This window comes from Meriones unguiculatus, chromosome 4, assembly GCF_030254825.1.
Source record: "Meriones unguiculatus strain TT.TT164.6M chromosome 4, Bangor_MerUng_6.1, whole genome shotgun sequence".
NCBI classification, from domain to species: domain Eukaryota; kingdom Metazoa; phylum Chordata; class Mammalia; order Rodentia; family Muridae; genus Meriones; species Meriones unguiculatus.
The window spans coordinates 129,101,662-129,125,275 of NC_083352.1; the positions used below are offsets into that span (position 1 = coordinate 129,101,662).

The 23,614-nt window shown below is 42.2% G+C and overlaps 1 protein-coding gene across 4 annotated transcripts in view; it reads left to right on the forward strand.

The window, feature by feature from the left end:
- The window catches only part of Syndig1 (synapse differentiation inducing 1), a 159,092-nt gene that overhangs the window by 64,943 nt on the left and 70,535 nt on the right, over window positions 1-23,614 (forward strand). For 3 of the 4 annotated variants that reach the window (XM_060383120.1, XM_021648220.2, XM_060383119.1), the window contains exon 2: window positions 6,364-6,919. In XM_060383120.1, the coding sequence (XP_060239103.1) occupies window positions 6,440-6,919 (480 nt within the window). In that variant the 5' untranslated portion in view covers window positions 6,364-6,439. Of the gene's footprint in view, window positions 1-6,048; window positions 6,186-6,363; window positions 6,920-23,614 lie in introns of all 4 variants that reach the window. The other variant, XM_060383118.1, reaches the window with a different exon arrangement.

Sequence of the window (23,614 nt, forward strand, 5' to 3'; positions counted from 1 at the left end):
GAAAGGGCAAGTGAGCAAGGGCTGGAAAGAAAGAAGGAAGGGGGCTGGGATCAGGCTTTAAAGTGAATGAATGAATGAATGAATGGGAAAAAAAGAACTTAGAAGGGTTTAGAGAAGCAAGAAAATGAAAAACTGTGAGTTGTCCAGTAAGTTGTCTCTGTGGAACTGAGGCCCAGGACCCGGCAAGACCTGTGGACACTAGCCTCAGCATCACCATGTTCTAGTGTTACACTATGATACTGGTACCAGGACATTTATCCAGTGGCAAAATGAAACTGCAGAATACACTCTGAAACACTGCTGGCCTGACCTGGTGCAATTTGCTCCTAAGTAGCAAAGGCTTAGATGGAGAGAAACACCCTTTAGGTCATCTCATTTGGTATGTGTAAACTTGCCATCATGGCCTTACCTTTTCCTAGTCTAAGAGTCTAAGCAGAAGCAAGAGTCTTCATCCTCCCCTCCCTCTGTCCCTCATTACACACAGAGGAAGATCTGTGTCTGGAGTGTGCACTCTGGAGGTAACAGCTTGGAGCTATTGCTGCTGTTTCCCCCCGTTTCCTCTCCCTAGCCTGTGTGTGTCCATCTGTCCTGGCCTTTGTCCTGTGTGTTCCCTGCCTCAGGGCTATAAGCATATGGCATGGATCATGCCCTTTATGACCAAACTAACTCCATGCCACCCTTCAGGGCTTTCCTTAAATGGAAAATCTTTATCTCCAAACTAGGTTCCTGCCATATGCTACTTCCTACTAGGCACATTTCACCTTCTCCCTAGACCTTGTCACACCACAGAGCTTCAGCAAACCTCTATTTCTCCTATGCTGTGGGTGTCCAGGACTGCTCATCTACCACATTCACTCATTTGATGCCACTAGATGTTCAACTTTTGTCCTTGCCACCTGCTGCTGGTTTGATGCTCCTTCCTTCCTTTACCTGCTTCTGAGGGATAGTCTCGGCTCCCCATTTTGACCCTTTTATAGGTGAAATTACATTGGTAGTATAGTCCAACTGTGCTATCAGGAGCCAGCTGGTTCCCTCTGAAGCCATTGTCCTCAAGCAAAGACTGGCTTTCACTTGCACTGAGGTATGAGTTTTATTTGAGGGTTGGTGGCCTCAGTTCAGGTTTAGAAAGTCAGCACTTCTGTGGTCCTTAAATAAACTAGAGATGTCATGGTGCTGGAGTTGAATATGGCTCATTCTGCAAAGGTTCATGCATGGAAAGTTTTGCATAGATCCTTTTTAAAAATATATGGAGATGCCACTAACAGTCCAGACCTAGAGGAAGGTAATTAGGTCACAGGGGTTCCACTCTCATGAATGGATCAATGCTGTCTCTTGGGAAAGGGCCAGGACTGGATCAGTACTCTCAAAAAAATATTATATAGTCACACTATTCTGTGTGTTTGGCTCTTCCATGTCTTTGCTTTCACCATAGTTGACCCTGGTATTTGGACTCTTCAGACACCAGTTTCATGAGCCATACAAACCTCTTTTTTTTTTTTTAAGTTTTTTTTACAAGCCATCCAGCCTCAACTATACCAACACAAACCAGACTAAGGTGAATACATCTTCTTTTCTAATCAATAGTGACTTGATGTTCTCTGCTGGCATCTGTGCCAACGCCTTGTTGATAAAATTCAAATGGTAGCTTTTGTTGCCAAAGGCAAGTTCTAGCTGATTGCCTGTTCTAGGAGATGCGTCATGATATGCTTCCTGCTAAGAAATGCAGAATCTCTGGCTAAATAGCTTCTTCATAAATGAAAGTTTTGTCTATGGATCAAGGGAAACCACTAGATTTCACAGTCTAGTCTGAGATAGGTGATCTTTTTGTACAACTATTGCACGACTTGGTGGTCCAGAGATTTTTATTCATTGAATAACAGTAATGCCTTGTTTTCATCAGTGAAGTTCTTGGCACACTTACTGTGATATCCAGTGTTGGCTAGTGTTGACCAAAGACTGCTTAGTACTCTTCAAGCACTTATGGAGCATGTGAAGAATATGGGGCTTGTCACTGGGAGTGTGAAGGTGGCTGACCTGGGAGATATGTCTAGGAGCATGGTAGGCATATTGTGATAGTTTGGATAGGACACTGAAACCCTTGATGCTTGGCTCTCCTTTGAGAAAATGTGATATCTGAGGTGGACCACATGAGAATTACTGGGCAGAAAGAGATGGCATGGGATTGCTGGATGCTAGACGAAGACAAAGTGGTAGATCCCCAAAGGGACTCTTAAATACTCAAAGTCCAGTTTCAAACAGGTACAAGTTCCAGGGAGAGTGAGCAATGGACATTCTGAATTTCAGCCCATGAGATAGAATTGGTGGGATATAAAGTTGAACTTAGGGTCTCGAAATGCAATCAGCATTCAAGAGAGTCACTCAGAAAATCATACCCACAGACCCCAGGAGAGAGATGTTTGGCTTGACTGGCCAGTTTTTTATAGACATCTCTCCTGTTAATTATATTTTAATGAAATAAAAGTAAATCCCTCAACACACACACATACATACACACACTAGAGAGAGAGACAGAGACAGAGACACACAGACACGAGAGAGAGAGAGACAGACAGAAAGACATAGACACAGAGACAGACACACATAGAGAGACAGCATCCCTGTCCCACACAGGACAGTAACAGGAGCATCCAGTACCATATTTCTTGACTTGTAAATAAAACTTCATCTGCCCATTTGAGCAGAGTGAGCTGAATTTCTGTGGCATCACTAGATGCCTATCCCTGAAAGGCATCCAAGGGATGAAGCAAGGGAAGAACTGTTTTAAACTAGAGACAGAAGAAGGTCTATGTAAAGACAGAGTCTAGTTTTAGACTAATAGCAGTAGAAGAAACATCCAGCATCAATGACCAAGTAAACCACAAATGAAACAAGAAAATGTGGGAATAGAGAGGGGCAAGAACTTTGCCTTAGACCCTCAGATGTGTTGTTGCCCTTTGTTACCTTTTATTTTGTTGGTTTTCTAGGGAAGGAATTTTGTATCAGGTTTTCCATGATTCTTCAGAAGCATTCCTAGGTAAACAGTTGCTTCACTGACCTTTGTAGAAACTGGAGTTGGGTCAGCTGTGCTTTGAGTTTGTCTCTAATGAGCTGGGTCTGTGACTCTGAAACCAGGGCACCACACCTATCTCCCACACCAAGAGCCTGTGACAGAGGGATGAAGATGCTAAACTGAGTCTTGCCAGCAGATACTTTTGTTCCCTGTGCAGTAAGGACAACTGAGGAGCTGCTCTTGTTGAATTATCCAGCCACTGGAGCAGACTCCTTAGCCTGCCTCATCTTGATTTTTTTTCACATAGGTGGCTTATATGAGGCGTTTTACTTGTTTTTTTTTTTTCAGTATACATACACATATACATTTTCACACACATATATCTATATATGTACTTTGAAGGCGAATGGGGAGGGTGTATGCAAGGTTTTGTAGGGAGGATAGGTAAGGGAAATATTGTAATTATGTTATAATCTCAAAATAAAACAACGACAAAAATTGAGTAAACAATCAACTGCAAAACCAAGCGACTTATCACATGGTAACTCTGCTATAGAACAGTGCAAGCCCCTTACCAATACCATTTTCTGCCTCAAAAAGCCTTAAGGCTTCATGTGCAGACTGGGATGGAGAGATCCTATATGAACGCAGATTGTTATTCAAGAGGTATGTATTCAGCTACAGGTTCTGCTGTACAAGTGTCCTCTGTGCATATGTGTGGAACAGGGGATAGACCCAGAATTCAATGTGCAGTGTGTTCTGTCTCCCTGATCTAGACCTCAGCTCCTTTATATTTCTAATCAACTCCCAGGTTACACCGAGACCACACTTTGCACTTTGAGAAACAAAGCATAGAGAATCTGAGCGAAATGAAGCCACATCTGTCTCAAGACACCTAAATGCTGAACGTACTTCTCATGTACAGACAATTCAGAGACAACACTAGTGCTTATTCTAATTGCATAACACCGACAACAGTTTATTTCAACACACAGTTACTGACTGTTGGCCCCATATCCTGTGCAAGAAAGGGAAAACATGCCACTGATTTCTTGGTCTTAAGTTCCTGTCTAGGTAGAAGGGAATGCTGACCTTAACCCCTAACAAATTGGCACAGAAGAATGTAATGTGAATCACAAGAAAAAAAAATCAGGAAGAGGTTGTAGGAGCTCCTTCGCCAATAGAAAGTTTATTTCTAGTTGTCCAAGAGCACATACAATTCAGTAGAAGAGGCTGAATTTAAACAAATGCAATCTGCTAGCAAGTTATTTACAAGGTCTTGGTAGATCTTCAAGGTTTCTCTAGGCTTGCTAGTATCCCCACAAGACCATGGTGAAATATTAGATAACAAGCCAAAGATTATTCTGTAGAAGGAGAAAGACTGGAGCAGAAATATCCCAGAAACACATTGTGGTTTCGGTGAAGACATGGAGCAGAGAGGTGGTTCTCAAACATATTAGTTGCCCTTGGTGTGTTACAGTCACACCTACAAAATCTTCAAATAGATTAATTCAAGATTTTAGTTCTTAAGTTGTAAAACTACCCAGAGACAGGCATGTCAAAATCGCATAAGCAGAGGTGATGGTTCATGGTGACCCCTCTTAAACTCTACATGGTTTCACATTAATAATTCTTATTATCTTTCAGTGCATCTGCTGTGTTTTGACCTCACTATTTGAGTCTGATCTCAGAATTTTCAATTAGTCACAAAGGTCCTTTTCATCACTGTTACTTTTGTCAGAGTGTAATTTTAGATTACTGTATTTATCATCACATATAATAAAACATCTATGATTAGAAAATACATAAATGTTATAGAAAATATTAGTGGTAGAGAAGCCTGAGATGAAACTTTTGTGTTTGTATCCATGTTCATGTGTGTGTGTATGCACATGTGTACATATGTGAAGGTCAACAGTTAACATAGGGCATCGTCCTCAATCAGTCTCTACCTTAGCTTTTTTTTCATTCTATTCCTGTTCTTTTTTAATTAAATTCTTATTTTTTATATTAATTACAGTTTATTTACTTTGTATCCCAGCTGTAGCCCCTTCCCTCCATCCCTCCCATACCCTCCCTGTCTCCCTCATCTCCTCCCCGCCTTTGAAGGGGAGAGTTAGTAAGACCTGGAGAGGACAGGAGCGCCGCGGGGACCAAATATATCTGAGCACAGGGGTCTTTTCTGAGACTGATTCTCCAACCAAGGAACATGCATGGATATAACCTAGAACCCCTGCTCAGATGTAGCCCATGGCAGCTCAGTGTCCAAGTGGGTTCCCTAGTAAGGGGAACAGGGACTGTCTCTGACATGAACTCAGTGGCTGGCTCTTTGACCTCCCCTCCCCCAACACGAGGGAGGGGCAGCCTTGCCAGGCCACAGAGGACACTGCACCTTAGCTTTTAAGCCAGGGTCTCTCACTGAACCTGGAGCTTGCTGATTCAGCTAGACTGGCTGGCCTGAAAGCTGCACAGATCCTCCTGTCTCTGCTCTTGCAGTGCTGGAATTAGAGGTATGCACTATCACACCTGGTATTTTTCTTTCATGTGGGTTCGTGGGATCAAAGTCTGGTCCTCATTTTTGCATGGCAAACACTTTTCTAATTGTGTCATCTCCTTAGCCCATACATAATAACAATGTTATTATATGTAATGGTTTTTAACATACCATGTGAGATAATGCACTCCTTAGAACCTTAACTTCAGTCTCCTTTTTTCCTTCCTCTCCCTGCTTCCCCTCTCTCTTTCCTTCTATACTGTATAAGTCTAAATGATAAAATTTTCCAAGATGGAACAATTTGGAGTCAGTGTTTATGTATGAGTTTGGTACAAAAGTTTGCACTGGTGTGTCCATGAAGTATGCCCTCAGTGAGAAACTGTGTCCACATACAGTCCAGAGGCCTGGTCTCCCTGTCATTACTTTTTAGGCCTGTGCAGGATATCGTCTTAAACTGTGTCTTCCATGCTCCTGCTTCAATGAATGGTTGTGTACTTGGAAAGTTCAATCCTCATTGCAGACATACACTTCTATTTCTCTGCAGACCATTGGGAAGCTAATGTGACTGAGTTTCTCAGAGTTTCAGGATGCCTGACCATAGAGAGAGGCTTCTGTCGGGCTGCAGTAGATCCACTTCTGCTGCTTCCTTCATTTGGAAGCAAAGACTTCATAGAGATACGGGTAACTGATTTCTGGCTTAATCTGGACGTCACCCTAATGGGGCCTTTTTAAAATTCACAGAACCGGATGGACTGTGTATTTATCTGACTCCATAGCTACTATGCGTGTCTGACATGGCTATTAAATTCTGTGTGATGAGTTTTGCATAATTTTCACTCTCTGTTTCCTGCTCCTCCAGGGAAATGGGTCCCATGGGGCTCGTGTGACCTGTGAGTACAGCCTGCTAGCCTGACACCCAGCAGAGGGAGTCTACCATGGATGGCATCGTGGAGCAGAAGAGTGTTCTGGTACACAGTAAGATCAGTGACACTGGCAAAAGGAATGGCTTAATTAACACCAGAAACTTCATGGCCGAGAGCAGGGATGGTCTGGTGTCTGTTTACCCAGCACCTCAGTACCAGAGCCACAGGTTAGTGGCCAGTGCAGCACCAGGCAGCCTGGACGGAGGCAGAAGTGAGCCGGTACAGCAGCTGCTGGACCCAAACACACTGCAGCAGTCCGTGGAATCCCACTATCGTCCCAATATCATCCTCTATTCAGATGGTGTACTCCGCTCCTGGGGGGACGGTGTGGCCACTGACTGCTGTGAGACCACTTTCATTGAGGACCGCTCACCCACCAAAGACAGCCTAGAGTACCCAGATGGGAAATTCATCGACCTCTCAGCTGATGACATTAAAATCCACACACTGTCCTATGACGTGGAGGAGGAGGAGGAATTACAGGAGCTGGAGGTCAGAGGATGTGCTTGTTGGGGACCTTCTGGGGTTGGGGATTTGGGGCCTGGGGGATGCTTTCGAGTACCCATAAAAAGCCTGGAAATGAGATTATCATGGAAAAATGCAGAAGGTATTCTTGGTATCATTTTACTCCTGAGCTTTTGTGGAGGATGGAAAGAATGGAAAAGGGCAGTGCGCAATGGCAGTGATTCTGGTCAAAGGTGACCTGTGGTAATAGTAGGTGGGGTAACAGAAACCGCACTGGATGGGAGGGCTGTTGGGGATACTGTCACTGAATAGGCTGCTAGAGAGGGACACATGAGGCTGGAGACACATGGTGTGGGAACAATTTTTACTGTCATAATGGGTCCTTTAGTTCGACCTCTGAAGTTTCTCCTAGTAGGTCATTGTTATCTCAGAACTCTCCAGAAGAAATAGGAGAAGTTTAGAAGGGGAGACAAGGGAATTAAACCTAGGACCTCTAATATACTGGGAAAGCATCGGTCCCTTGAACTTTGTCCCCGAATCCAGCATGTCTTATCTCTTTAGTAGTTGATACAAGTGAGGAAATTTGAATCACACACACACAGACATACAAGCAGGACTCTGTGAGACAGGGCACAGTGGTTGCCAGCTATGTGATGAGTGAGTCATTGTGAGGCCACTACACTGCAGGAAGAGTAGAGAACAAAGCGTTTTCTACTGGGACCTGCGTGTCCAAGAATAAAGCCTGTGAAAGCCACTGACAGGTCTCTAAATATTCACCCCCATAGATAGAGACCTTTATACCATCTTATGACACTGATGGGAAGAGATGGGCATGAGGCCAGCCAGAGTCTGAGGGAAACTAGAAGATAGGAGCTTTGCTTTCTGTGCTAATGCCTGTTGCAAGTGTCTGCTGTTTTTCAAAATTTCAGGGTTTGGCCAAGAGTAGATGTCTAAACCTACCTGCCCTATGTGTGTCTGGGAAGCAAGCAATTTTAATTTGACACAGAAATTCTGATCAAGGAGTATCTGGTTAGCCCTGGAAACAGTCTCCAAAGAGCATGTAGATCTGTCATTGTGGTTTGAGTGAGAAGTTGTCAGAGGTCATTATAGAAGTGGAACTTCTATCCTGTGTTTTGAGAACAAATATATGGAGGCTTTATGGGTAATTATGAGAGAATTCCAGCCTTAGGTGATGAGGCAAGCACAGAAGCAGCTGGCCCTGAATAGAACTGAATGGAAATGCAAAGGCCTGTGGGGCATGGTGAATATGGAGGAAATCTACTTGAGAGGAAAGTACAGTCCTGCTACCCAGGGCCTTAATCATTTATAGGAGACTAGATTCAGGAAAGTTACACGCTAAATTGTAAGAGAGAAGGGCAGGTGACATGCCCAAGGGAGCTGTCAGGGACAGTGGGCAGTGTTGGGGAATCCAAGCGCATCTAAATCATTTCATGCCCCTTGGTTCCAATGTCCCTGTTGGGCCACACCCTGTGGTACAAGCTGATAGGTTCCAAATGAAAAACTTTGGAGTGACTGAGAATTAGAACACACAAAACAGCACAGAGCAAGCAGGACACCACATGGAGGAACTGAGCCTACAGGCTTTGCCTTCTGTCTTTGGCCATGGAGAACCATGGGAAGATTCCAGGCAATGTGCTGGCTAGTTTTATGTAGACAGGCCTATAAGGCAATTTTGTAATTAGCGGTTGATAGGAGAGGGCCCAGCCCATAGTGGGTGGTGCTATCCCTGGGCTGGTGGACCTGGATTCTGTAAGAAGGCAGGCTGAGCAAGCCATAAGAAAAAGCCAATAATCAGTATCCCTCCATGCCTCTGTATCAGCTCCTGCCTTCAGGTTCCAGTCCAGCTTGAGTGCCTGCCCTCACTACTTTTGATAAGGAAATGTTATATGAAAATGTGACCATAATAAATCCTTTCCTCCCCTAGTTGCTTTCATAATGTGTTTTCATCACAGCAGTATTAATCCTAAAACAGACATGATATGCTTTGGGAATCTGCTTTAGCTACAGAGTCAGAAGAGGATGTGAGAGAGATGGAGGGGTACAGAAGGAAGAGACATAGCAAACTGGAGGTACAGAGCCCTGTTATTATAAGGGATATGAGGAAATCAGGACAGCACTAGCAATGGGAAAGGCATACTTCAAAGGTGAAATTTGTCATTGATTGGCTATGAAAAGGGTTGCCGACAGATCATGTGCAGCTCTGGTAAAAGTTGTGGAAAGTCAGTTCCAAGGTACACTATGTCCTTGCAATTATCGTCTGGAATACTGGCTAGACTGAATCTGTAAGAAGTTTCTTAATGTCTCCATTGTCTTTTTCACTTATGTGTGTTTTGTTCCCCCTCCCCTCCAGACACATTTATATGTTTCTTGAACAATTGACGCTATGTCAAGCTTATTAAAGCAGAGGAGGTGATTATGTATCTTCTTAGGCCTCAGCCAACTTTTCTTCTGAGGCTTCAGAATGGCCTAAGAATTCTCTTCCTCCTTAACACTTGTGTTGCTATTTGTTTGAGATAGCAAATAAACAACCAATATTTATATGCAGTTTTTTTTGATTCATGCTAAGTATGGATCCATGTCTTTGGCAACCATTTTCAACTGGGCTCAATTTAATTGCAAGTTTTTCACACAATGACCTTAGCTAGTTGTTTTTTGTTTTGGAACTCTGCAGAAGTCTGACATCAACCCAGAAATAGTCCCTTGAGTTAAAAATTAGGAGGTGATGTTAAGAGGGGCAAACTTACCTGTTGTGGTAATTCCAGGCTTTTGATGGGCAGCACAGGAGCTTGATACCACCTAAATACATTGCTGTGTCCTGGCAGTGGCATTGGCATACACAAGAAGCAATTCTTTTAAGACTAAGGTAACTGAACCACTTATTTTTACTGATAACATCACATTGTGTGTACATTTTAGAGTGGTTTTTCACTACTTGATACACTGGTATTTCTATTTTGGTCAGATACAGGGCCTTGCCAGTAAAATCAATGGGCCAGGACAGTGTTTAAAGTGTTCAGTTGGGCATTTAAACAAACTTTCTGGCAAATGTCTAAGGAGCTCACCAAGACTAAGCCATTCCCACATCCTACAGACTCAGGACAGTATAGTTCAGCCTCTCTCAGTTCCTTAAAGCTGTTTAAGACCCCAGCAAAGGATTTTAAAAAGCTACTTAGAGGGTACTAGGTCCTTCAAGAAGTCTAGGAAAATAAGGACATGTTCTCAAAAGCATTCTTTGGATATAGCAGCAGCCTGTCGTTGGTGCTTTTAATGCTTCTTTTTGTTTTTTTCTGGAAAAAAAAGAACTTTTAAAAAGAAAGAAGAGAAAAACATGCATTAACTGTTCTGTGTTTTTCCCATATTCTAAGAAATAATCAACAGATATGTGCTGGCTAGCATTTGCTATGTAACAAATCACTTTAAGACTAAGTGACTTAAAAACAAGCATTTCCCATGTGGCCAACACTTTGAGTTGAACTTAGCTGAGTGGTTGGTCTGCTGGTCCCTCTGGGACCATTCATTGTCCATAGTTAACTGTTGGTTGATTGGCTTATCAGCTAGGCTTGATAATGTTGGCTACCTATTAGCTGCAAAGGATGGAGATGATAGGTTAGAATTCTCTCCACCTAGATGGTTAAGAGCTGGACCATGCTAAGTCGCAAGGTGCTCGCCAGCTCCTCTTTTGTGCAAGCCAATCCTGGATCCAAGAGAGCAATTTACATCCAGCCAAATCTGAGACAACATGGAGTCTTTGTCTTTCATGGGCTCTTATGTTTGTGGGAGTTTCATGCATGGGTTTAACAGACACTTTCAAAAAGACCCGGGAAGATTTCACTGCTCCATCAGGTGTTTGCCATCTTTCCTGATACTAGTTAACAACCGGAACAGGCTGTGGGTTGGTATGGAGTGAGGGAGAGCTAGGTGACCTCTCAGTGATTTTCAGGATTGCTCATTACACAGTCTCACTGCACAGACACGTTACTGGTTTCTTCAGGACGGACTGTGTGCTAATAATTGGGCTTACTGTCTAATCCCCAGGACCTTCTCCCTGGCAGGAGGAAGCTGCAGGTTTTAGCCAAGGGCTAGGAAGGTATGTAACCATTGCTTTATCTGATTCCCAGCCCTCAGCTAAAACCTGAAGCTTTTAGGAGCACCGACAGCAGGAAGGCACTTCTCATTTCACACAGAGAAGCTCAAGCAGTGAGATTAAAGAGACACATAATAAAGTGATTCTACAAAACACACAATTGGAATTAAAGTTGTGGAGTGGATATTGCAGGAGGCCTTCACTGCCTTCCTGCTGTCAGCAGCGCTGACCTGTGTCAGAAGACACATAACTGCCGGCCCACTTGTTTCAGTGCACATCCCTGAAGCATATAGCCCACCTTCTGAATCTGCCCATGAGATCTGAGCCTTTTCTTCACGTGCTAAAAATGGGGGACAAAGGGCAGGAGCACTGCCTCCGTTCCAGGCACTTTCTCAATTGTGTCACAATATGCACAGCACTGGAGACCGGGAATACTAAGGCCTCACACCAGTGAGGCTGGCACATGCTAGAAGCTCCTCCAGCCTCACATGAGTTGGCTTTGACAGAACCTTCAGAGATGAGACAGGTCTGCTAACTCTTGCCTCCTAATTACAGTGTTTTTTGTTTGTTTGTTTGTTTGTTTTGGAGAGGAGGTATACTATGGCAAAATTCTGTTTGAGCATTGTGCAGAGTCTGCAAATTGACCACAAAGAGACAGGGATGGGCTTGCTACTGGCCACTTCTTGGCTTCTGAAAACCCTCAGCCTGGGCTTTCTGAGATTTTTTTGTGTTTGTGCTTCCATTCAGAGGCTTGTGAGCCTGTGACTGCAACTGCAAAGGAGACTGTGCAGTCACACATGCGCAGGAGATCAGAGAGTCACACATGCGCAGGAGAGCAGAGTCCTCAAAAGACAATTGAGGAGAATCAAACAACATGAATAGGATGGGCAGTTTTGACCCAGAGGAGGCAAAACAAATTTATAAAATGATAAATGGTGTTTTTGAAAATTGATTTTTCCTGTCTTCATATATGTAGGATTAATCATATGATCGTATGGTAAGGGAGACTTGGGCTGATTTGGGTATGATGAATTTGTAGGATGTTTTCTTCTTTCTTTCTCTTTGTTTCTTTGTTTCTTTTTTGTTTGTTTGTTTGTTTCTCCCTTCCTTCTTTTCATTCTCTTTTTTTATATTATTGCATTGACCAGAAATGTTTAAAAAGAAGATTGGTGAACCTTAACGAATGCTAGTTAAAATGAACAACTTACCTTTTTCTGATCATAGGTAAGAAAGGAGATTGATCTTACAATTAAGGATGGTGTTAACTATTGTAAATATGCTGGTATGCTGGTCACTTTCCTTTCACATTGTTCTTTCTCTGTCCAATTTGGATACTAGACCCATCTCTCAAGTATGTAGATTCTTCTATTATGTTGAGTCAAGGTTTTTATTATTTTATTTTAATTTATTGCAGATTACATTTTCAATTTGCTATCTAGTGATTCGAAAGCACTCTCTCCCTTTCCTAATAAAATTTTGAATCATTGTCATCATGTTCTCGTTTATTCTTAAATATGGCTTCCTTTAGTATAGGTATATATGTGCAATCGTTGAATTGGTGTCAGATGCACATCTGTACCTACTCAGACATGTTCTGCTGATTGCTTTTTTTTGCCCTGAACATGGATCCTGCTGTCTAGATTGTTACTTGAAATGTAGATTACGTAGTGCTTTCTCTTTTTACTTACTTTTATTGTTTGCTTTGTTAGTGATTTTCCTGAACTAAATGTGGACAGTCTTTTTTCCTTCTGTGGTATTTGGCCAATGACATTACTCCAGTTGTGTGTGCCTTTCTCTCCCTACTTCTCCCCTCTTCCACTATGGCTGACTTCCTGGGGTTAAGATTATTCCTGATTATAAACTGAGTGCAGCAGATGGTGCTTTCACTGTGCCCACAGATCCTCTGTTGTTAGAGATATACTCCAGCAGCTTTCAGCTTTTCCTAGGTTCCACTGTCCATCTTGCTCCCTCCTGCTTCATTACTTGATTTGCCTAAAGATCAGCCAGGATGAGAGGTGATTTTACACAGCCACTCTGTGCTTCTCTTTTCCAAGAGCTCTGTACTAAATTTCTGACTAAACTCAATTTGATACTTGATCCAAGATTATAGGCATTGACTTCCCCCCTTATAACTGGGCATGGATCCCCACTTTCTGCTTCCATCAATTTGGTGGCTCCCACTAGTAAATCTAGCTTCCCAAGCCAACCCTATCTTCAAAGAAATGCTTCAGGGACCACACTGAGAGAAGGCATTTAGCAGCCCACAAGAACAGCAGGACCCATCTGTTCTTATTCAAAATTCAATTGTTTTCCACAAATAAATATCTTTGGTGTATTGTTGGCCTTTGATGCACTTGAGAGCCCTGATCTGGCTGTTGACTATTTTTTGAGTTTCTAGAGACAGGATTTGAATTCTTCCTACCTTGCTTCCAAGACTCATGTGAGGATTTGTTGGAACATTATGTCATATCCTGGACATGCGTATGTCAGTATGCACCAAATGAGGCGAATGTGGACAGAGGCTGTTTAGAGGGTATTTACTTGATTTGTATTGCTATCAAGTTAGAGATACCTAAAAAGAAGCAAGTTCAGTTGAAAATTTTCTCTACTGAGTGACTTGTGAACATGCCTGGAGGGCATTTTCTTTTTTCTTTTTGTATTTTTTAATTTTTATTATTTTTAATTACAGTTTATTCACTTTGTATCCCCCCCTCTGTAGCTCCCTCCCTCCACCCCTCCAAATCCCACACTCCCCTCCCCTTCTCCACCCATGCTAGGGAGGTCTTCCTCTCCTTCCTTCTGATCCTAGTCTATCAGGTCTTATCAGGACTGGCTGCATTTTCTACCTTTGTGGCCTGGTAAGGCTGCTCCCCCCTCAGGGGGAGGTGATCAAAGAGCCAGCCACTCAGTTCATGTCAGAGACAGCCCCTGTTCCTCTTACTAGGCACCCACTTGGACACTGAACTGCCATGGGATACATCTGTGCAGGAGTTCTAGGTTATCTCCATGAATGGTCCTTGGTTGGAGTATCAGTCTCAGAAAAGACCCCATGCTCAGATTTTTTGGTTCTGTTGCTCACCTTGTGGAGCTCCTGTCCTCTCCAGGTTTTGCTGTCTCTCCCTTATTTCATTAAGATTCCCTGCACTCTGCCCAAAGTTTGGCTATGAGTCTCAGCATCTGCTTTGATACCCTGCAGGGTAGAGGCCCTCTGCGGTAGGCTCCTGTCATGTTCCCTGTTTTTTCCCTCTACTGATGTCCATCCTCTTTGCCTTTCTGAATGGGGATTGAGCATCTTAGCCAGAGTCCTCCTTCTTGATTAGTTTCTTTAGGTGTACAGATTTTAGTATGTTTATCCTATATTATATATCTAATATACACTTATGAATAAGTATATGCCCTGTGTGTCTTTCTGCTTATGGGATACCTCACTCAGGATGATCTTTTCCAGTTCCCACCATTTACCTGCAAATTTCACGATTTCCTTGTGTTTTATTGCTGAGTAATATTCCACTGTGTAGATGTACCACAATTTCTGTATTGATTCCTCAGACACACTAAAACTGTTAGAAGAAAAAGTGGGGAAAAGCCTTGAACTCATTGGCACAGGAGATAACCTCCTGAACAGAACACCAACAGCACAGGCTCTAGGAGCAACAATCAATAAATGGGACTTCATGAAACTGAAAAGCTTCTATAAAGCAAAGGATACTGTCATCAAAACAAAATGATTGGGAAAGGATCTCCACCAACCCTATATCTGACAGAGGGCTAATATCCAGAATATATAAAGAACTCAAGAATTTAAACAGCAACAAATCAAGTAATCCAATTTAAAAATGGGGTGCAGAGCTAAGCAGAGAATTCTTAATAGAGGAATATCGAATGGCAGAGAAACACTTAAAGAACTGCTCAAAGTCCTTAGCCATCAGGGAGATGCAAATCAAAACAACCCTGAGATTTCACCTTACATCCATCAGAATGGCTAAAATCAAAAACTCAAGTGAGAACACATGCTGGAGAGGATGTGGAGAAAGGGGAATCCTACTCCACTGCTGGTGGGAATGTACAATCACTTGGGAAATCAGTCTGGCATTTTCTCAGACAATTAGGAACAGCTCTTCCTCAAGATCCAGCTATACCACTCCTAGGCATATATCCAAAGATACACAAGTACACAACAAGGACATCCTCTCAACCATGTTTGTAGCAGCTTTATTTGTAATATAGAAGCTGGAAACAACCCAGATGGCCCTCAGTTGAGGAATGGCATTTTCTTGATTCTGATTTGTGTAGAATCCAGCCTATCCATAGACAGGTAGTTCTGACCTGTATATGAAAGGTAGCTGAGTAAACCAGAGGGAATTAGTGAGTAATCAGCATTCTTCTGTGAATTTTGGATCAGTTCTTGCCTCCAGGTATTTTTCTTGAGCTTGCCTAACTTAGAAAATATAATAAATCCTTCTTTCTTTCTTCCCCAAGTTTGTTTAGGTTAGTGTTCTTTTGTTTGCTTTGTTTTAGGTTTATTTAGACATGCATGTGTGTTCTTTCTTCATGCATATCTGTGTACCATGTAAGTGCAATGCTACTAGACCCAGAACGAGACTATTAGTTCATCTCAAAATGGAGTTGTAGACCTCAAAATGGAGTTGTGAGCCACCATGTGTGTGCTGGGGATTGAACATAGGTCCTCTACAAGAACCACCAATGACCCCTGCCAAGCCATCTCTCTGGCCTTGTGGTTGGTGTTTTATCATAGCAACAGAAAGCAGATGAGCATATATGGGGTATGATTAGGCTAAGAATTTTTATCAAATTAATTATCTTTAAATAATATGACAAATCACAACAAATGACATTAGAAGATTAAGCTATTCATGTTTTCCCTTTGTAATAAAGTATCCATGAAAAATTGTATTTAGACACTACTATTTCTTTGGGACCAGTGTTGGATCACATGGAAGGGAAATAGTTTATATCACCATTATTCTGTATAACCTTCTAGTGCTCTACCTGCACTGCCGCCTTGCTCTGTGAGAAAGCAGCACTGTATAGATAATTTCGTCCACCCAGAAGTGAAGCTTACCTTCAAGAAAACATATTTGCCAGTCTCGAGGCAATACCAAATAAAATTTCCACATACATAATTAATTATTTGTGTACGTGTTTGTGTGTGTGTGTGTTTCTTCCACATTGTTTGATACAAGGTCTCAGATTGTTTTTTGTTGTTTCGCTTTGCTTTTATTTGTTTTTTTCTTCTGATACATATGACATACTAGCTAGCTCAAGAGCTTCTGGAGATTCTTCTGTCTGAACCCCGTAAGAGCATTGTGATCATAAATACATGTGCTGTCATGTCCAGCTGTATGCATGTTCTGGGGTTCTAGCTGAGGATCTCATACCTGCTTGGCAAGCACTACCAATTAAGCATGTTCCCCACCCTTATCTACAGAGAAGTGAAATATATTATTAAACATAAACAAGATTAGAATACTACTGTGACTGATTTTTCAAAATCAATCAATTAATTAATTAATTATTACAGTTTTTTCACTTTGTATCCCTGCTGCAGTCCCCTCCCCCATCTCCTCCCAGTCCCATCGAACTTCCTTCTTCCCCTATGCCCTTTCCCTACTCCCCTGATAGGGGCCGACCTCCTCCCCTTCTAACTGACCCTCGCTTATCAGGTCTCATCAGGGCTCGATGCATCATCTTCCTCTGTGGCCTGGCAAGGCTGTACCTCCCAGGAGGAAGTGATCAAAGAGTTGGCCCCTGTGTTCACGTCAGAGACAGCCCCTGTACACTTACTAGGGAACCCACTTGGAAACTGAGCAGCCTATGGGCTTCCTTTGAGCAGGGAGTCTAGGTTGTCTCCATGCAAGGTCCTTGGTTGAAGTATTGGACTTTGCAGGGCCCACTGGGCCCAGGTTTTTTGACTGTTCTCCTTGTGGTGTTCCTGCCCCGTCCAGGCCTTTCTATCTCCCTCTTCTTCCATAAGATTTCCTGCACTCTGCCCAAAGTTTGGCTGAGTCCCAGCATCTCCTTAGATAGCCTGCTGGGTGGAGTCTTTCAGAGGCCCTGTCCTGTTACTTGTCTTCTCCTACTTATTTGGGATATAAAATTTTATTGAAATATATAACCCAGGCATATTTCTCAAGTAATAACAACCAATATGTGCCTTTTAGGTCTCAGGGAAACCATTTATCTAGAAATGATCTCAAGCTAACCTTAGAAGGATTTCTGGAAGTTAGATAAAAGCCAGCATTCCTTAGGAACTTGTGAAATGAGTTTTCTGCATCCTAGCCCAGAGGGAGTCATTTTTCCTACCTCTATCAGAAGGGACATATGGCTGTCTAATTGATATACACCTGCGGTGCCTGTCAACATATCAAAGCCCATGCTGGCCTCTATGCTCCTTCAGTATCACAGGCACCTGTGCTAACATCCTTTCTTACCTCTTCAGCTCACTGGCTTCCCACCCTTTTCATAACCTGGCAATGCTTACTATTTCCTTTCTTGCTATTCTCTCTGTCTCTGTCTCTGTCTCTGTCTCTCTCTCTCTCCTCTTGCTCTCTTGCTGTTCTCTACCTCACTATCTTTGCTATTCTCTCCTGCTCTCCCACTTTCCTAGCACTGGTTAGGTCCAGTCTGCTTTCTTTCTCTCTGCTCTGTACTCTTACAGATGCCTCTGGATATTTTCTCTTTCTTATTCTCAAAACAAACCTTCTCTAATAGGTCATGTAAGCAGTTTCTTTACTGCACCTCCTCTCATACTGTGTCACCATCTTCCATATTTTTATGTTATATATGTCAGTAGGGGCACTCATGTATGTAATAAAGCCATTTGATGGGAAAGGGAGACTTTTCCTGTAGTACATCCTCTTGTCATAGAGATTCAGGGTCCTTGTTCACCTGTCCTTGATTTTTTTCCCTGCTAAGCAAAGGCACAGTCACCAACCAAATCTGCTGGACGTGGAATGTGTGGTGCTCTGGTCAGCAGCCTTCACTGTGACTAGTGGGTCACTGACAGCCCCCTGAGTGGCTGAATGTCTGTTATAGCTATGGAGCCAATAAACAGAATCATCACAGAGAACAGAACCTCCTGTTCTTGCAAGATGATCATTACTGTCACGAAATCTGCCCTTTCTGAGCTACAGGCTTTTTAGCATGGTAATTGTGACAAATGGAGTTTGAATAACAATGAAAAAGGGAAGCCCGTAACTGACAGATCCTCTTTTATACTCAGGTCTGAACAAATACAAAAAGAATTCAAAACGGAATTGTAATTACATTAAGTTTCTACTAGCTTGACTAAAGTCTTCTCTCAGTTCTCAGAGAAATCTAGGACAGGTTGTGCTGGTTAGTTTTCATTGTCATCCTGACACTGCCTAGAGTCACTTAGGAAGAGAGAACTTTAATTGAAGAAGTGCTTTAGGTCAGATTGGCCTGATGGGCCTGAGGGCATGTGTGTGGTGCATTGTGCTAAAGGATTGTTGTTGTAAGAGAGCCCAACCCTCTGTGGGTGATGTCATCCATTTTCAGGGTTCTCTAGAGTGATTTATAGTCTCTCTCTCTCTCTCTCTCTCTCTCTCTATATATATATATATATATATATATGTGTGTGTGTGTGTGTGTGTGTGTGTGTGTGTATGTGTGTGTGTGTGTGTATGTATGTATGTGTATGTGTGTGTATGTGGGAGGGGATATTTTTTAGAATGATTTCCACGCAGGTTGTGATCCAGCTGATTCCCAATGGCTCCCATGAATGGAAGGTAAAAGTATCCAGTAGTTGTTCATTCCGTGAGACTGAATGTATCAGCTGGTCTTCAGTATATATCAGAATCCTGAGGAAGTAGGCTCTAATGCTAGTAAAGAATGGACCTGCTAGGGAGGTTAAAAATGAGCAGGCAAAAAGCAAAAGCCTCTTTTTTCCAAGTTTTATTTAAGCTTCCAGCAGAAGGTGTGGTCCAGATTAGAGGTGGATCTTCCCACCTCAGAGATCAGAAAGAGAAAAAAAGTGATAGTGAACATGAGACTTAAATAGAAGATCATTCTTTGAATTCAAAGAAGTCAATAAAGCTGGAAGAGTTCCGGGGGCGGGGGGACGGTGATGGCTCAGTGGATAAAACAATGCAAACATGAGGACAGGAATCCACTTATAAGCCAACTGGGTGTGACAGTACATCCATGATCCCAAGACACAGGAGGCAGGGAGGTGATCCCTGTTGTGATAAAGTTAGCCTCATTATCCAAAATGGCTAATAACAGGATTAGTTTTTAGAAAAATAAACTTGCCTCAGCTGTTAGGGAAGGGAAGATAACCAGTTTCAACCACAGGCCTTCATCTATGTGCACAGGCACACACACTACACATGTATACCATGAAAGAAAAAGACAAACACATCTTCAGACATTATTGATCATACTATTGAGAGGCTGCCATGACATCCATCATGAAATCTAAAGATGAGCACATCTTTAGCTTAGTGAATACTCTTTGGTTTTTCCTCTCACAGCTCATGTCACACTATCTTCTGGCAACCTAAAAGAAACGTGCAGCTGGGGCAGGTTAGCTTGCTTAGAATGGCGTGTAGCATGGATCACATGCAGAAGGGAACAGTGGGTGATAATGGATGATACAGATCTAGGATCCATGCTCAGAGGCTTGCAATCATAAGAAGCTTTGTTTGTTGGTTCGTTTGTTTGTTTGATGAGCGTTGCCTGTTAAAATCATTAGGTTCTGGAGACAGAGGCTGCCCTTTATAGACAAAGGCCAAACCCTCCATGCTCAGTGGTCATGAATTGCAGCTGGTGCTTTTTTCAGAAACAAACCACACAGGAACAGTAGGATGGGAGAAAGACATGCATCATGAAATGCATGTTGGATGGATCTTTTTTGGACTTTTATTAACGAGGACTGTGTTTTCACTCAGAGGTGGAGGCCAAAGGAGTAGCAGTAATTCTGGATAGTTTACAAGCTGCAGTTTCCTATAGATCTCCAAAGAAAGGTGTTTGCTTTTTCTCTTTTCTCCTAGAAAATGAAAAATAACATTGTTTCTCATGAACCAGTCACCAGGGAAATGTGAGACCTAAGGAGGAAATGTAACCACCATCTAATTTAAGAACTACATTCTCAGGACACAAAGTTCATGTTGTAGGTCGCTGGTGTTAATTGGAAACCATCCCCAGAGTCTGTAGCAGGTTTTCACACTGCACCTGAAGTGCACTTGTAAGCAAAGAGCCAGTGTATAGCAGTGCCATGTGTTAGACTGCAGGTACTTAGAAATCCCACTGTTGGATTAGGAGAGAGCCACCAAGGCCTGTGTGGGGAATCAGCACAGCTATGAAACCAATGGACGACAGGCAGCAAGGGAACAGTCAGCAGAGTTCATTCAGAAGCTTTGCCCTATTGGAAATCTTAAAGTCTCATGGACGACATTCCTTGTCCAGCTTTTACTCTGTTGAACATAAATGGAGGATTGTGAAGAGATTACTGTTTCAGAGAGTGGTGGTACAGAATATGGGAGGAGGTGGTGGCTGCTGTGTAAGAAAGAAAGTGTGTGAAGTAGGGACAAAGTCAGAGGAAGAGAGAGGGAAGGAAGGATAAAGAAAGGAAAGAGGAAGGAAGGAGGAAGGAAGGAAGGAAGGAAGGAAGGAAGGAAGGAAGGAAGGAAGGAAGGAAGGAAGGAATCTATAGGAAGCTTAGGCAAGTATCTGGTCCCAAGGTCCGAAAACTCATGGTTCTCATTAGAAGGTCAGAAACTGCTCTGAACATGGTATGGCCCCTTCAAGGCCTGTGTGTGAAGGCTATAACAGGGTAGTCCAACCTTCTGCACAGTGTTTCTCTAAGAATTCTAGCAAAATTGAGGTAACTAGTCCCATTTAGATATTTGATATTTATGGCAGCTGCTGAAAGCAAGTATTCTAATTTTGCTTCAGGAAATGACCAGTAAGCTATAAATGGGTTCATAAAAGAAACTCAACATGGCTCTTTTCTTTGATAGTTGATTGGATTATCTGGGTCATCTACAATTGTCTCCTTGTAACATCCAGACCATCTGTCATTAGGAGATAGATGGGCTGGGAGAGGTGTGAGACCCTAAGACTCCTAAGGGTTGGAGATCACAGGATTCTGTAATTTTAGAGCTGACATGTGCCTTTCCACAAGGATAATTTCTTTGTCACACTTAGGATCTTTTCCCTATGTGAAAGATTGAAGTTTGGGTCATTATAACCTGAGGTAAAGATGAAAGGGTCTTCCAGGAGAGTTTTAAGAGAAACACACAGGTACATACGCGCGCGCGCACACACACACACACACACACACACACACATACACACACACACACACACACACACACACACACACATCTACTAAACAAATAATAGGCATGTATTGTCCCAACAGTTCCCTTGTGTGCTGAGCTGTAGGTCCTTAACACAAGATTGTTATGGGTTGGATGGATTTGGTCCCTACAATTTATGTTTCAGAAGCTTGATTCTCCATGAATTAATGTAAGAGGTGAGAGTAGTAGAAGTAATTGGGCCATGTAGGTATCACTTTCAAAAGAGAGTTAAATGGCTCTCATTGGTCACAGGTTTGGTTCTCAAGAAAAGGTCATCATAAAAGAGCAAGACTTTTTCCCACTTCTCATGGTATGTCCTTCTTACCACAAACCTTTCCTCCATGGTCTTATGTACACAGGAGTCTACAAAAGATGCCCTTTGAACTTGCATTCTCCAAAACTTCTTGGTTTTATAAATATTTGGCTATAGCTTTAAACTGTAAAATATGAAATTCCTATATTTTTGTATAAACTCAAGATGTTCTCCCAGAATTCACAGGCTGAAGGTAGGTAGTCATAATATTTGGTGGGTTGAAGAAAAACAGCTGTAGATTTCTTTACATTCTCTTTGAAATGATGCTGTGCTTCAACATAAGCATATTCATCTGAATGGAAGAAAGCTCTGTACCCACTACTCACATTGCCTTCTCAGCACGGTCACCATTCACCAACAGCAGCATCTGACAAACTAGAGTTCCCTGGGATCATCCGGGTCCCAAACTCCGGAAGGCCAGGAGCCTTTGAGGGGCACAAAGGAAACTCTGTCTCCTGGAGTCTTGTTAACTCACTTGTGAAATGAATAGTGTCATCTTCTTCCTGGGAGGTGTGCTCACTTCCGCTACAGCCAGCCGATTGACAGCAGTGTAGGCACAAAATAAAACCAGACGGCCCGCTGTGTGGGAGGTTCTGGAATTTCTGTGAACTGAAAATTGTCCCTCTTCACTGGGCTGTGAGCATTCCACTGGAGAAGAATTATTAGATTATACATGAAAAGAAAACAATCATGTCCAATAGAAGTATAGATGACAAAGTAAACATTCTAGCCACTGCGTTTCCACCCTGTCTGCATGTTAAATTCACACATAGAATCAGGTATAATATCCATGATGCCCTGAAGCATCACAGCTCATACCAAGGAAGTTGGTTACTGACCCAATTATCTCACAATTAGGAACAGGCACATCAAACTTTGATCCCTCCCCCTTGATTCTTAAGATCATGCTGATCCAAAATTGGATCAGAACTAGGAAATACAGCTTTCCATTAAAATCAATTTTATTTTGTAAATTTTACTTCTTGAAAAAATTAAATACAGAACCTTAGTTAAATATTTGCATATTGAAGAGTTCAGGGAAATGGATGGAGCACACAGTGCTGTGCATTTAAAAAGTAAGATGAAGAGAAGGGTGGGTGGAAAAGTGAGTACGGCAGGCACATGATGAAGGCAATTGTGTCTGAGTGGCAGCTACAAACCATTTGCTATAGAACTGTTTTAACTGTTATTGGGTCTTACCTACTCAAAATATATGTTGGCGCAAAATGTAACAAAGGGTTTTTTTTTCCCTTGCCATTTATTAACTAACCTGTTTCAAAAGGATCATACACTGACTTTAGTGGTGTCTTTCACATTAGCAGTTAGATCGCAGGCAGCTTTGCTCTTTTAGATGCGATAATTTACTAAAGAAATGTGTAGTAGTTATATTCTGAAAATAAATGGGTCATCATACCTACATGTCAAACATATAACCATGAAACTTTGGAGGAAACATAAAAATTATTTGTAACCTATGTATTAAATAAAAGGGTTTTAGTTATGGTACCAAAAGCAAAATCCAGATTTAAATGTTTTTACCTCCATAACAGTCACTATCAACATAGTATTAAAACAAGTTGTAAAGTATATGAGAATACCTGCAAAAAATCACATACCCAACAAAAAAGTTTTTATGAAGATTTCTTAGTTTCTTGTACTGATTTAAAAAAAGTGCTTTGACAAAGGTAATTTACCGGAGAAAGGGTTTGTTTTAGCTCACAGTTCTTGATTACAGTTCATCATAGCAGGGAATTCACAGTAGCCAGAGATTAAGAAAATTGGTCTTGTCATATCAATAATTGGGAAGAGAAAGCAATGAATGCATGCATACTTGTGTTCCGCTTGATTTCTTCCCTCTTACACAACTCCAGATCCTTTGCCTAGGGAATGGTGCCACCCACAATGGCCTGAATCTTCACACACTTGATTAATAGAATCAAGACAATATCCTACATATATGA